Source organism: Rhipicephalus microplus, chromosome X (assembly GCF_043290135.1).
Source record: "Rhipicephalus microplus isolate Deutch F79 chromosome X, USDA_Rmic, whole genome shotgun sequence".
Taxonomy (NCBI): domain Eukaryota; kingdom Metazoa; phylum Arthropoda; class Arachnida; order Ixodida; family Ixodidae; genus Rhipicephalus; species Rhipicephalus microplus.
The window spans coordinates 303,837,936-303,852,688 of NC_134710.1; the positions used below are offsets into that span (position 1 = coordinate 303,837,936).

General features: G+C 45.6%; 1 protein-coding gene across 5 annotated transcripts in view; it reads left to right on the forward strand.

Moving 5' to 3' along the window:
- Positions 1–14,753, forward strand: part of sv (paired box protein shaven) — a 223,364-nt gene that overhangs the window by 203,963 nt on the left and 4,648 nt on the right. For 4 of the 5 annotated variants that reach the window (XM_075879448.1, XM_075879450.1, XM_075879451.1 and 1 more), the window contains 2 exons: positions 2,683–2,796; positions 13,613–13,747. In XM_075879448.1, the coding sequence (XP_075735563.1) occupies positions 2,683–2,796; positions 13,613–13,747 (249 nt within the window). The remainder of the gene's footprint in view (positions 1–2,682; positions 2,797–13,612; positions 13,748–14,753) is intronic. The other variant, XM_075879452.1, reaches the window with a different exon arrangement.

A 14,753-nucleotide genomic window follows, 5' to 3' on the forward strand; every position in this document is an offset into this window, starting at 1 on the left:
AATGTGTCACGCAGCGCAACGCCCTCTCCCTCCCCGCTCTCACCTGAGACTCGGTCAGCAGCCCCGTGCGACGCCCTGCTGGCTTCACTCTTGACTTCACACGACGCGCAGCTGTTGCCCGGGCGGCAGCCTTCTTGGCTCGCGACTGGCTCCAATGCGGACGTCACGTAATCGTTGCAGTGCAAATAACGTCCACAGATGGCGCCCTAAAAGCACGAACCCGCAGTCACTGGCCCGTGCGTTAAGGGCATTGTCGTGTGTGGCCTTGGGTATCATGTTTGATAGCCATGGAGCGGCGGTGCCACAACACTGGACCATGCCGATCATGCGATGTTTCTGTCGTGCTCTCCGTTTGAAGAAAAATAAGTAAGCAAAACCGGCTTTCAGCTTCAAGGTGCTGGTATTTCCGTTGTTTATAGGACAAGTACAGCTACAGCCTTCATGAATTTTTTTATGTTCGGCCTGGCATACAAAAACAGCTTCGAATCGATTCCGTGAACGCCAGTCGGTGTAACATTTTTTTTTGTTTTCACATTTACTTCACTTTCGCAACTTAAGTCAATACACTAATATTATTACGAACACGTCGAACATACCGACGTGGGCGCAGTAGCGTATATTTTCGGACTAGCGAAGATGTGCTCTCGCGTCAGCTCGAGTGCACATCATTCGTTTGGTCCACCATAAATAAAAAGCTCGGAAACACTGTTTCTCATACGACGACAAAAAAGCTACGAAAAGTAAGAAGCGTTAAGATGCTCTTCGTTTTGAGGCGAAGCTAATGGCGAGTGCTTAAGATCAGAACGTTACCAGGTGCACGTCCACCCTTCTTTCTATCTTTCTGATGCTGGTTACTAAGGCTCACCTGCGGCAGCATTTGTGCCAACTCCACCAAATCGACGTGAAGCACAGCTATTCTGGCGACAGTCTGCTTGAAGGCACCAGCACTTTTTTTTTTCTTTCGTATAGTAACACTCGCTCGAAGAGATTGTTTGGCTTCGAAAACGAAACACTCTCCATGGCTTTTAACAAACTCTGTCGACTCACGCGGGGCAGACTGTTGCTGCTATGTCTGGTTGCAACCGAGCGTTTTTTTTTCTCATTTGCTGCGCACCACACTGCACACGCTGGCTGCATAACATTGCGCACTGCTTTCTGACTCTCTTCACTGCTCCTCACACTTCTCAGGGTTTTTTTGCATCTCTCCTTTACTTTTATTTATTACTGAATTTGTGCGTCTTAATCTCCTATAATCAGTGCATTATTTTAGCCTTTATTTATTTTTTTTTCAAAACCAGCCTTTCTGTCACGCATGCGTAAGCGAACTCTGGAACGAATGCAAAAAAAAAAAGACGACCAGTACACGCTTGGGAACGCTATAGTTTTGTGTTTGGGAAGAAAATGAATAATAAAGTTCATGTATGCACAAGAGCATCATGCTTACTAAAGAAATACGTGCTTCGATTTCACCAGTAATGTAAGAAAAGACTGCATTCGTTCATGTTTATCTTGTCCCGAAGAGATAATCATCATTGGTATTTTTTATTGAAAAAAATCTGCGTTCGCTGCAACTTTTCTGGTCAAAAATGAGGTCATGACTTTCATGCGCATGATGTTAGTGACCTCAAAGTATGCCGGAAGTGCATCGCCCAACAAAATAACTGAGTTCTATGGTTCTAAGTGCCAGAACCATGATGCGGTTATAAGACACAATGTCGTAGGGGGCTCCGAATTATTTTAGACCATTCGAGAGTTTCTTTACGTGCGCCTAAAAAAATTAAGGATATGACCTTGTATATTGTTCACATTGAAATGTAGGCCGGTAATCAAACCCGCGTCTTCAAGCTTAAATATGCGACGCCTTATCTCCTCAGGTAAACCATGGCAGGTTATCACTAAAGGAAAGAAAAGACTCAAGTTAAATAGATCTTGCTTTAGAACAAGTTTAAAATGATGGAAGCATTATATAGATTTCATGTTGTGATGAGAGGATGCTTCATTTTATGCATAGTTAGCGGTAGTGATCAGATTTTTTGAAGGCATCTTTCAGTGTTGCATGAATAATTACTATTCCACAGTTTCATCTAGAGGCGTTGTAGAAGTGAAAAACAACAGGTTATTCTGAGCGCTCGCTTGTTTTAACAGATTTTCTGACAAAGAAAAAAACAGATGCACATAAGTTGAAGAAGTTAAGAATTGATTATTCGAGTTTTGCAGCACCAATTCATTGCTGTTATTCTCAGAACAAAAATAATGACCTATGTATTGTTACACATATCTGTTATGAATGCAAGGAAGATGAGCATGAATAACTAAGTTATTTTTCTCATAATAGCAAACTATACCAATAGTTTTGTACCTAAGGTGTATTTTCGATCACTATAAGTTTAATTTGCTAGAAAAGCGTGGCTCACGACTCTATTCTTATTATTTTGTCACGTTCATGAACCAAAGACGTTATTCGTTAGAAATAATGCACTAGGGCTCCACATGCGCGACAGAAGCTGGTATCTTTATGCTGTACTTATTTATGTTTGACATTCATGAATTGACGTTTTCCTTTTTTTTCTTGCTTTGGATAATGACAGCGCGTTCGAGCCTAGTTGTGTTGCTTCCTTAAAGCGGCTGTGCCCTTGCTAATAGCGTGTGCTTGTGTGTGTGCTGGCATCTTGTTCCAAACAGGCAGCAATTCGCTCACCCCTCTGACGCCCATCAGCATGCAAGAAGTCAAGTCCCTTGTCAACAGCGGAGCGTCGCTCATTGAAACTAGTCCAAATCCACACTCCTACCATCCAGGTATATACCAAACTCCACTGAAGCTATTTATTTCTCAGCTATGCTGTGAGAGAGAAGAAAAGTAAACAAGACGAATACATTAACCTCGACATCGATTGCGTCTACACTATCAAAGCACTGGCGAAAAATTTTTTTTCTTGCTGTATCCTTCTATCAAGTCATTTCTCAACTCGTAGCTCTTCGAGAGTGCATCAACCAATATACACTCTTTACTGCACAACGCATGGTGAATTACTAACTGGGGCTGAGGGACGCAGCGCGAGCAATATATGCAGCTGTGTTGGTGAAGAAAAATGTCTTGGGATTTCCGTGAGCCTCGAGTGTTCATTTGAATGTTATTCTTGTAGTTTATTGCCTCGCGCAGTAACCCTCGCACAAGTGAAACAGACGGAGATGAGCGAAGTACGTGTTAGTAAATCCCGTGAGACAGTTATGTAGTCTACTAACTTACAGTTGAAATGTCTCATACATGTGGAGACTAACAAAACAACGTTAATAACGCACCACCACTTTTTAACACGATTTCACACTCTCGTTAGAAGGCAATTTTTCATCACTGCTTGACACTTCTTCAACGTCCTCTTCACACCTGTTAAATACGTAACCACTTTGTTTCTACGTTTGCACCGTGCTGGTAAATGTGGTTTATGTTCTAACAAAATAGTCGGATAACTTTAGTGAGACGAGAAGCAAACGAGGCAATGTTGTATACGATGAGTCAATGAAAAAAAAAATACTGTACGTTTCTGAATGTGACGGCTCCTGTGTCAAAATCAGACTGTTTTTATTTCGGTAATATTATGCTACCCACGTTACTTCAATGCATGGACGTTTGTGATGTTTGAGGTATGGCTGTAAAAACAAAAACAAATTAGAGCTCCACGCGTTACTATCATGCCATTTTTACGCTTAAAGCACGTTGCATCATTTTCTTAGGCGATGCCATTTCGCCACGGTAATCCGAAGCAGGGCATGAAGTGTTGCGCGTACGTGCAAAATTTTAAGTATAGTTTTGGAAGTGTGTGTCACTTCAGACTCAAGGGACTCATATCATCACTTTAGGCGATAAGCTTGAACTTTCTTTGTGAAAGGCTGGTGAGCCCGTTTTTGGAAAGACTCAAGCGAAGCCCGATATCTTTCTATTCAATCCTTCAACGTGGGCGATCAGGATCAGCGCCTGCTATGGCTCGAGGTTTCTGTGATGACATTAATTCAGAATGTCTCTGACGATAGCGGTGACAGTGCTTTGAAGCATTTGTTGGAATCGCTGATGTATAAGCGCGAAACGAAGAATACGACATCAGCTCTTCTCTTAGTCACGTTTTTTTAGATGTCCGTGAATGTTTTCTTCTTTGTTTTCCCTCTGATCGTTGAAGGGGCATCTGCGCACGCCTTCCATAGCTACCTTGCTGAAGCCTATATTATGACTCGACGGTCGAGTAACGACAACACGGTGGCGGCATGCGGAGAAGCCTTTTTGGGGGCCTTGCGATTGTGGCTGCCAATCGATATCGCCGAGGCAACGTGAGACGAGCTGAGCGGAGGCGGGGACGTCGCGGAGAACCGCCTTCGACATTGTCTTCTTCCCATAGGGGAACGCACACGAAAAGAAGAGGGGGGGGGGGGGAGTCGTCCCATAAGTAGAGGCGAAAAGGACTTGCGCGCGATCGCGTTCAAGAGGACAGGCGTCTTCTTGTTCGCCGCTGCCTCCTCTGCATCGCCATCCGCGGCGAGCCCCTTTGTTTTCCCGCACAGCGCGATAGTGATGCGGAGAAGACGAAAGCACAGTGACGGCGGCCGCCAACAAGGCGGCCGAAACGCGAGATGCACGGGTTCCGCCGCGCGTCGGTCGGCCCGTCAGTCAAGAAGCGCGCTTCGCAGGCACGACGAGAAGTGGGAGGGCGTGATAAGAAAGCGCGCCTTCTCTTTCGCGCCATCTTTGTTTGAAGCGTTTCAGATGTCGCTCCGCGTTCTCTTTCGTTCTTGTTACCGGGAGCGCGCAAACTGTTGATTCTCGGAAGACCTCGTTCGGGTGGCCACAACTACGAAAAAAAAAAAGAAAAGAAAAACGCGGCGCCACTGTGGTTTGCCCTTCCGAAGTTTAAACCTGAGTCCGCGACTGGCTGGAACGATGTCGAGATTTCTGCGACAGATACGCGTCACACTGGCTGAGTGTTTGGCTCAATGGGGACGTGGGAGCGCTGATGTGTAAGACACGAGGCAGCGGTGGGAAGGTGAGCCTTAAGGACTCACTTTAGCAGTACTATAGTGCAGTAATAAGACCTACTGGTATGAATAAACAAACAAACGAGCAAACAAAGCGCTGAACACTAGGTTTTGCAGCTATCAGAAAATGAGGTTCATTTTGTTCTTCTGCCTTATGCTTAGCACTTTGAGGTATTGTAGGTCATTGGGCTTGGAGATACATTTTACTAAGGTAACGAAATGTCCAAGTGGACGGTTTGTGGGGGATTCCGGGCTGGGAGGGAATTCTCTTGGTTTATTTGGTAGTTTTTTTTTGTTCTTTTTTCTTTCACGCGGCGCGTTTTCATAATCATGACACTGTCTCCATAAAGTGGCTTTGAAACTGTACAATAAGTGCTGACTTAGTTGTATAGAGCTGTCTACTCTGAGACTGTAATTTGTCGTTGGAGTACATGGGTCGTTTCTGCAATTTTTTTTTTACCCTCATAATGTACAGCTTCCAGACGCAGCGCACACTGTACGATGCTTTCGAAATATTTTTTTTTTTTGATGGAATAGCTGCAAAACTCTACAGAATAGTTCCAGCTGCCTGTAAGCATCCACTGGCGCGTTAATAATGCAAGTTGAGCACATCAATCGAATGAAAAGCCGCAAATGCGATAAAACGTTTAAATGGTACCAATGTAATTATCGCTTGGAGGGCGTTCATTGTATTGCTTACAAGGCACTTTTTTTTCGTTTTTCGAATTTTCATTTCACCCAGGATTACAAGAAATGAAACCTGTTAGATTCCGTCTGCATCGCGTATGCGCACCCGATTTCAGGAACGACTCTAAATATGTGAATACGTGCGTATGCTTGCGTCTCAAATAACAGCTGGCGAATTGTGCGCGATGGAGGTGAAATGAATAACGCTGCATGCGCGTCGAGGCCACAGCCGGCTGTCTCACAAGCCTGGCAATTCTGTGCCAGCACTTTTGCGAGTTTGACCGGCGGCTACCCCTGCATGCATGCTTGGGCTTGGCAGCGCGCCTAACACATGGCACTGCATCGCAAACGTCCCCTTTCTAACTAACCATTTCCACTTCTTGCAAAACCGACTAATGCTCGCTTCTAACTCAATGGGAAACGCGAAGCCCTTCGGACAGAAATAGCCCGGTAAATGTCAGCTCGTATTCAGACGTTTTAGGCTTCTCAAATTATTTGCTTACCTGGCGCAAACTGTCTCCTCTGACACCCGAAATTGTTTTTTTTTGTTAATTGCTAATAAATCCACGTGATAAATGTGCCTTCTGAATGGCTCTCTCTATTAACGAGGAAAGCCGTTAAAGATCGCTGGATCGTATTATCAGAAAGTCAGAAACTTTGGGTCCTTGTACAGTTTCTACGTTATAGAGGAAGGATTTCTGTGAATTACTCACGATAGTGGCGACTATAAGACATTATGCGAAGTTCAACGCATTGTAGGTTTCCCAGCATCTCTATCTAGAGAGACGAATTCGGTCCACCACCAAAATTTCCAGATCTTATAATGTTTTACTATACCTTGTTTGCTTGTGATACTCGAGATGTGCTTGGAAACTCACCTTGCGGAATTTCACATACATTCAACTGGATTATTATATATCGCTAAGCGTTTCTAAATGGGAGCTCTGGACAGGAGAATACATAGCAGTCGCTGGTCATCTAATTCGAATGAAGATATTTGTTAACGCATTCACTGCATGGTAACCGGCGCAGTACAATGTACAAGGCTTTGTGAGAGCAATATATTTATTTGACTTTGTTTCAGTTGAAGTTGTGCTTTTCAGTCAGGGTTATGCATGACACCCTGAAGGATCCCTGCTTGTACTGGTGTTTTTAAATTAAAGTTCCCCATTAGGGTTATATGCATGCAGTCCAGCAACATGTAGTGCTCTTTGGAAATCAGTGTCATTTCCTCTATGCGAATGAAGTACGGGTCGTGCCATGCAAATCTCGATAGCACGTTAATGTCATTAATGAAATGAAGAGGTTAAGCATGTGCAAAAGGGCTGCTCACATCAACGCTAAAAGCAATTATGAGTTTCCTTTTAAAGGCCTAAACCCTCAGTTGGTTTGATCAAGTAATACTTGTGTAAATGCTTGAAACACACTATTCGCAGTAATAATTAACGTAACTGATGAATTCGCAAACGAGGGACTTCTTTTTGCTATATTGCGTTCAATAGATACATGCGGAAAATTATGAAAACACTGAATGATTTTGTTTGAATCATGTCAGTACATGTCGAAGTCATTTATTACGGCCTAAGGCTTAGACCTTTTTTTAATGACTGCTGTGTTCTGTGAGGCTCACGGCAGGGTGCATGCATCTCAAGATAAAGTTGAAGCAATCTTGTTTTTCTTATTTTCCAATGAATTCTTGTTCGTTGAGAAAGCAAGCAGCCTTCTCCAGCTTGCATTCAAGTACGTTCACGTAATACATGTAAAGCTTGATGCTAGCAGCCACAAGATGCAACAAAAGCCTCAAACCTATAAGTACATAATAGCAGGAAACTTTATCAGTTGCCACAACAGAGCGCGAACAAGTTGTCACTGCATTAGAGAATTCACCTTGCTGCGTCACTGTCAGTGTGGTTCATCTCACTCGCACACAACCAAGAGCACTGATCTCGTGCAACTGAAAACGTGATGTAAGGTGTGATGGACGACGCTGGTTGATTATGTAGTAAAATAAAGCAAGGTGAAAAAAGCAGTGAAATTGACTTAACGTTAAATCTTGCACCACACGTTGCGCGTAGACTAATCACTGAGAAAGTAAAAGAATAGGCATTTCTAAATGCAAGCACTCGGCGCCAGCTGTCAAAGAGCGTAGACGAGTGCTTGCACAAAGATGCGCATAGGCGACGAGCTAACAGGTGTGACGGCTCGAATTTCAAGTTGGCTTCGCTATTTCCGTACGTGCGCCAGTGCGTGGTGGCCGAAGAAGCGACTTGAAGCTCGAGCCCACCAGTCGAAAAGGCAAGACAGCGAGAGGTGCGTGGCACGGCCCGTCCTTTCCTTGCATGCATAGTGTCATCCCCGAAAGCTTTGCCTGTCCCTAAGCCTGCGCCGGCGTCCCGCACGCTGCCCCTCTCCCTCCCCCAGCGGCCGCGGCGACCGGTAGCGAGATCCAGGGCAGCCCTTCACCGGCCAAGGCCGAGGCACCGTGCCCGCTCTCGTCGCTAACGGTGCTGCAGCCCGTCCAGGGGGCCATCCCGGGCTACGGCTCCAGCTTCTCGCAGTTCTCGGCCGCGCCAGGCAAGTGTTTGTCACGTTTAGTGGCCGAGGGCGCAAGCCACGCCGCAGGATCGCCTTTGTGCGGATGCACGCTCTGGTCTTGAAACGAGGGATGTGGCCGTGTGACTTGTGGACCTCCGGTCTCGCTAGTCCCGCACGCGTGCGAATTGCAACTGAGTGCTGGTCATCGAACATAATTGCAAGCAAGCGTGACATCTGACGTCAATTAGTGTGTCGTACGGGGTCTGTCTAGCCCCGCACATCTAAAAAGGCGCCACAGCTAATGTTTCATGTGCTCGCAATCAGCTTTTCCAGGACCTAAGGAGTCCCAGCTATGCTCTTGTAAAGAGCTGGCTTTGGGAACATGACCCACAGAGAGCATATATCATTGTTTCGTTAAAGCAGAAGTGACACTATAGGTAGGTTAGTGGTTTTACGCTTCCGCACCAAGCAGTGTTGAGGACGAACCAAAAAAAGATATGTAGGCAGGTTGAGCACCGAAGATATTGAAATTTTATTTACGTTTGATTCTTTTCGTTTTCAGACTGTTGTACTACCGATAATAACGTCCTATTTTGAATTGTAAGTGCGTGCTCAAGTTATAATTTTCTTCAAGCGATTTGTGAAATTCCTGTGTCTTAAATGGGTCAACCAAGCAGGCCGCTTAGACAGAAAAAAGAAAGAAAGAAACTGTAAAGGGTATGAAGTTAACCAGGAGAACTTCAGTTGGCTATTCTCTTCTGGGAAGGGGGCAAGCTGGCGTGAAAGAATGAAACAGAAGTTTGAACGTAAAGATTCAATTTCATTGGTTTAACGTCATAAAACCACCATATGATTACAAGAGACGCCAACGAATGAAATAGAAGAGTCTTGTATACGACATTAGAAAGTCATGAGTATGACGTTGTCCCAATACAAGACAGCAATATTGTTAACGAACAAACACGATATCTCGTTCAGTGTGGTTTCCCGACAAGACAGAACAGGAAAAGTACACAGACTGTGTCGAGCATGGTACTATAGAGAAATCTAACATAGCTTTGTTCCTGAGCAACCATACGTTGGTCTCTGGCGTCCTGAGTGCCCACCACTGCAACTGAGGGCGGGGGGCAACAGCAGTCTACTTCCTATAGCTTTATTTCCACCATGTTGCCAGGAGCATCCAGTATGCTCGACACCTTCCAGTGTACCACCAAAAGCATCCGTTTGCCAATGTGCCTTGACCTTCCCATAAGGGCCACGATACGGAGGATAGATCATCCCCGGCGGCCCGATGTCGACACGTCATGGTGTGTCACTCGATTTTCGTTTCTTTCTCTCGCTCGATCATCGGCGGAAACATATGAGTACCTGGTCTTCGGGTCGGCGCTGAGTGGCAGCAAACAAAGAAGGGCACCTTATCGAGACGAACGGCGCATAATTATGTAGATCCGGGGTCGACGTGGCGAATTCGCGGACTGTCCCGATACGCATCACCCCTGGGCGCGCTCCCACGCCTGTTTGCAGCCGTCGGCGCCGCCGGGGCGTTCCCGCGGCCGCCATGTAAAGCACGGGGCCATGTTTACCATGCCGAGTCGGCTGCAACCTCTGAGAGGAACGCACAGCCCGCATGAGCCCTGCGTACGAAGGACGGGTCCCGCGAAAAGCGCGATGTTCGCGGCAGCTGTATAAGTGAGCCTTCTGCATGGCCGGTGCCGTTCGTATGCTCGCTTTATGCGATATCTATACCGTCGCGACAAGACGCGCAGACGAATGGTCACAAGCAAGTGCTGCTTCGCAAAGCCATGCTCGCAACTTTAAATGCGTATTGTTTCTGGGGGAGCACACGTTTGGCACAAGACAGGCGGGAGCGCAGAATCAATTGAGATGCCCGAAAACGACACGCGTGCTCCTCTCCCATTGTCCGTGGTTTCACTTTTTGTGGCTTTGTATTCACCGTTAGAGCGGTAATTATGTTCATTAGCATATCAACTGGGCTGTAAAAACGGGTTTTAAAGTTGGTCCTCCGAATTGTGAAGGGTGGTAATTAAGCAGCTATCTATCGATGACTGTAATCTATAGTTATCAGTTTCCGGAGGCCCTTAGACGGCGCGATTTACAACCACATAGCGGCAGCAGTGAGCGAGACATGCTCGTCTCATGAGCATGCTATGCTCTGCTATTGTATAGGTGAAGAGTAGGCCACCATAACTTTTTTTTTTTTCTGAGGGCTGAGGAGGCGTAGTTTGTGCGATCGATTGCAGCCAATAGAAGCAAAAACTTTGCCAGTCCCGCAGTCATCAGCATGTTAAGCAAACTGTACATGTGACACTGTTATTAACGTGCCATTGAAGGAACAATGCGAGCAGCTCGCGCATAGCTGCTCAGCCGTATAGAACGTGGCGTGTCCTGTGCAAACAACCTCATCCGCAGAGCAAGACATCTTAACCTAGAAGTTAGCAACGATGTCTTTTTTCTCCTCCTCATTAACAACACGCTACGTTATCTTTATTTTTTTTTCTCTTCCGAGCATCAAACTCGTACAAAAACTAGCCGACAGGTGGGAGTTTTCTTAGCGCTACGCGACGGCAGTAGCTGCGCGATTAAAAAAATATATGTAAATTCTAGGTGTTTATACGTACAGTGGTGTTTCTTCTAGGCGGCCCCGCCGCGGTGGTCTAGTGGCTAAGGTACTCGGCTGCTGACCCGCAGGTCGCGGGTTCAAATCCCGGCTGCGGCGGCTGCATTTCCGATGGAAGCGGAAATGTCGAGGCCCGTGTGCTCAGATTTGGGTGCACGTTAAAGAACCCCAGGTGGTCGAAATTTCCGGAGCCCTCCACTACGGCGTCTCTCAAAATCATATGGTGGTTCTGGGACGTTAAACCCCACAAATCAATCAATTCTTCTAGGTGTTTATACGTCTGAAAGCAGCCACTAAATATCTAGTATGAAGTAGCGATCATGCCGGTTTGGTTTTCCTTTGTTTCCCTTTGTGTATTTTGCTTTTCTCACTTCCTTATCGCGAAACGATGTGGTGATGTGTCACTCTATAACAACGCCCGAGTGCACTTTCTTCTGCGACGTGGCTCTGTCTTTTTTTTTCCTTCATTTTTTTAACACTCGCTTCCAAGCGAGCACCGCATACGCACACATGCTACACACACCCAACGTGCCGCCAGGTCACGCAAATATCGACCTGCCCTTCCCGCAGGGTGACACCGCGGTGAAAGGTTAGCACGAGGCAAGCCTGGCGGGGCCGTGTTTGCGCAAGTGGGTTTGGGAGAAAAAAAAAAGAAAGACAGCTGCTCGGAGGAGTGATCGCAGCCGCAGATAACGAGGTGGCCGGGGCCTAAAACGACACGCGCCGCGAAAAGCGAGAGAACTCGAGCTAACCGAGCGGCTGATTTACATATCGCGCCGTCGACGGCCGCCCTCTGGGCGAGCGACGAAGAGCGGAGCCGCGCGCCACTCGCCCAAATGGGCCGCCGCCACGAGAAGTCGCGTCGACGTTTCGCTCGTTTTAAGCACCTGCTTATCGCTCGCCGGAGAAGGAAGCGCAAGAACACGTCTTTCGACCCTCTTTCCTACACTCAGTTCTTCCCCCTCCCGTAGCGTGTATCCTCCAAGCGTGCGCCCGTTCTTGTTGCGCGCAGCGCAGTTTGGAACTTGTTGCTTGCATTTTAAAGTATATTCTGGAGTCTCGTGAGCGAAATTCCGTGATTTTAAACATATGCCTTAATGGGGGTGTATGGTGAAACTTTGACCAAACGTAGTTCTTACACTACTTGGTTGTACGGGAGTCTTTTATTTTCTTTTTTAACGATAATGACCTTTACTTTGGCATTGTAAGCGAGAAATCTATGTCAATAGCTTGAAAGTGAAGGGCCCGAGCAAAGGGCCTTGCAATGTTGCTGAAGCTGTTTGTGCAAAATGTGGTCAAAGCGCGTATCTTTTTTCGTAATTTTCGTTCTAGCGCTATAATACTGCCTTTATACACTCGGGGTATTTTCTTGCAGTGCATGGATTACAAATGCTAAAAGAAGGAGTTTGCAAGGAAATATTTGAAAAATAATGAGTCACTTACTCACCCAAGCTTGTATCTCAGTAAAGATGATATGCTTTTTTCTGTTTTGTACGAATGGTTTTGAAAAAAAAAAATGTATTTGAGGTAAAATCATTCCCACCTTCCCGGCCCACTACCATTTTCGTGTTGCTGCACCAACCGAGCATTTTTTTTTTATTCAATTATTATACGTACGCTTTGGGAGACGCGGGTGTAGACTGTCTATTGCGTACATAGTTCTTTACCGGCAAAAACGAATTACATTGTCCTTCACAAAGGTTATAGACGTAACGTATCATGTTTCAGAAAACTTTGTTGAATCAATGTAGCTAAACTAGTAGAGAAGCACTTTAGCATGACTTTCACAGGCATGTGCGGAGCCTTCGGAGCAAGATTTAAAGACGAAACCTGGATATTTAGTTTTCACATCTATTAAAAAACTTAGAATTAGTAAACTGTAAATAGTAGAGTATTAAAATTATTTTTCATTGATTGTTTCACATTTGTTCCTTTTTAGAGAAAGTAACATCAATCCTGCTCCATTAGTAATAAACTTTTTCTATTTTTACAACTAAGAAAATGTTGATACAGCTTTTAAAGTCTGTGCTCTGAAAGCTTTGACAACTTTATCTCGTTGAACAAGAACCGTAGAGGAACAAGTTTTTCTTGCCATGGGAATATAAAAAAAAATAGGGGGGGGGGGGGGGGCATTAAAGGAAGTTAGGTATTCACCAGCTCTTTAGCAGTTTCTCTAAGCTGCGTTTCACGAAAGTGCGGTAACTGAAGTGAGCTGAATGTGGCCCTGTAGACTCCGATTTTATTCATATTTTGAAGAGAAAAAAAAACGGCATTCACTAGAAAGTATCCAGAAATATAAAATTTCGCCAAACCATCGTCGAACATTTCGACCTCGCCCAGACAGCTGCAGAACTGGTTGCATGATTTCCCTCGGGTCGATGCCTTCGTCGAGGCTGAAGTTTTCTTCAGCTGCAAGGCTCTTTTTTTTTTTTTTCAGAGAAAGCCATTCGAGCTTTATGACACTATGCCCATTTTCCTTTCTAAGTAACTTGCTCCGCCTTGCGCATCTCCACCTAACTTTTTGGCAAGTACTTACTTTAGTTCCATGTGCTCTTGGCAAGATAAACTTGTTCCTCGAGGTTCCATGTTCAACGTGCTATTGCCCCTGTTGCTGTCACATTTTATTACGCTTGTCTATAGTTCCTGTGTTGGTTATAAATAGAGGCTTGTAAAAGGTCCAAGTGCTTCCTTCGTCGCCTCAACGGCTCGCTCGCTTCTTTCCTCTTGCAGTGACGGGCAGCGCAGTTGCCAGCTCCGCGGTGGCGGGCATTCCCGGCGCCGACTACGCCTACGCGTCGCCCTACACGCAGTACTCTTCGGCAGCAGCGTATGGCGCCTACGGCTACGGCTCCAGCGGAATCATCAGTGAGTGGGCCCCCGAGTGCGCCCTGCCTGGGTCCGCTTGCCTTTACTTGTTACACCAATCTCCGTATATTAGTTGATTCGCGAATTATCCAAACGTGTAATTTATTCATCAATAGCGTCAACATCCTGTGTTGAAGTTCGGGACTGACGTTTGTGCAAGCATGTGAGGCCATGCCTGCTCGCTTGTTCTTCGGATAGTATTGACACATATTCAGTGTGTCAATTTGTACATGTACACGTCAATCGGAAATAGGAGTTACTTTCTCCGTAAATTGATGCAGTGATCCAGTCGAAAATATTTAAAACTGTATGGTCGCGTGCGTCTTCTGCCCTAACTTAAATTTTTGTAAGGCATGCATTTTCGAAACTATAAAAAAAACATGCACAATGGAAGGTCAATGTTAAGGCTGGTCAATACTCCTATGTGGGACACACGAGAAGAAAAAAAACGTAAGAGTAGAAGTGTGCCATCGAAAGAGGAAACATTATGAATATATTGCTTAACGAACATCAACGTTCGACCCGCTTCAATTATTATCGGCCGTTAGCGACCGACCGATGGCTGCCATAAAGTGAACGGAGCGGTGACGAAATGGTATCGAAACAAAATTTTCGCTTAATCCCGGCAATGATTCGACTCCTGGAGAAATAGACAAGATACACGGTCTCTTCACAGAGCTGTGCCATGCAGTGAAGGATACTTGCGCTATATATTTTCGATGCAACTTTCGTGCTTCTGGATTTGAAAGGCACGTGGTAAAAGTCATCTTGAAAATTAGGCGCCACTTGGCACTTTCGCATTACTGTACACATTCGCACACACACGTTCTCATGGCCACAGCTCACAAAGAGCACTCACAAGGGTCATCGTGTTTATTTTTGCGTATGAACGTGTGTGTTAATGAAGGAGTGCCAAGCTGCGCCTAATTTCCGAGATGGCCTACTACTAGCCCAGCAGCAATTTCTAAAAAGTAATCTACTATAGCACTCTGAAACGCGGTTCCAA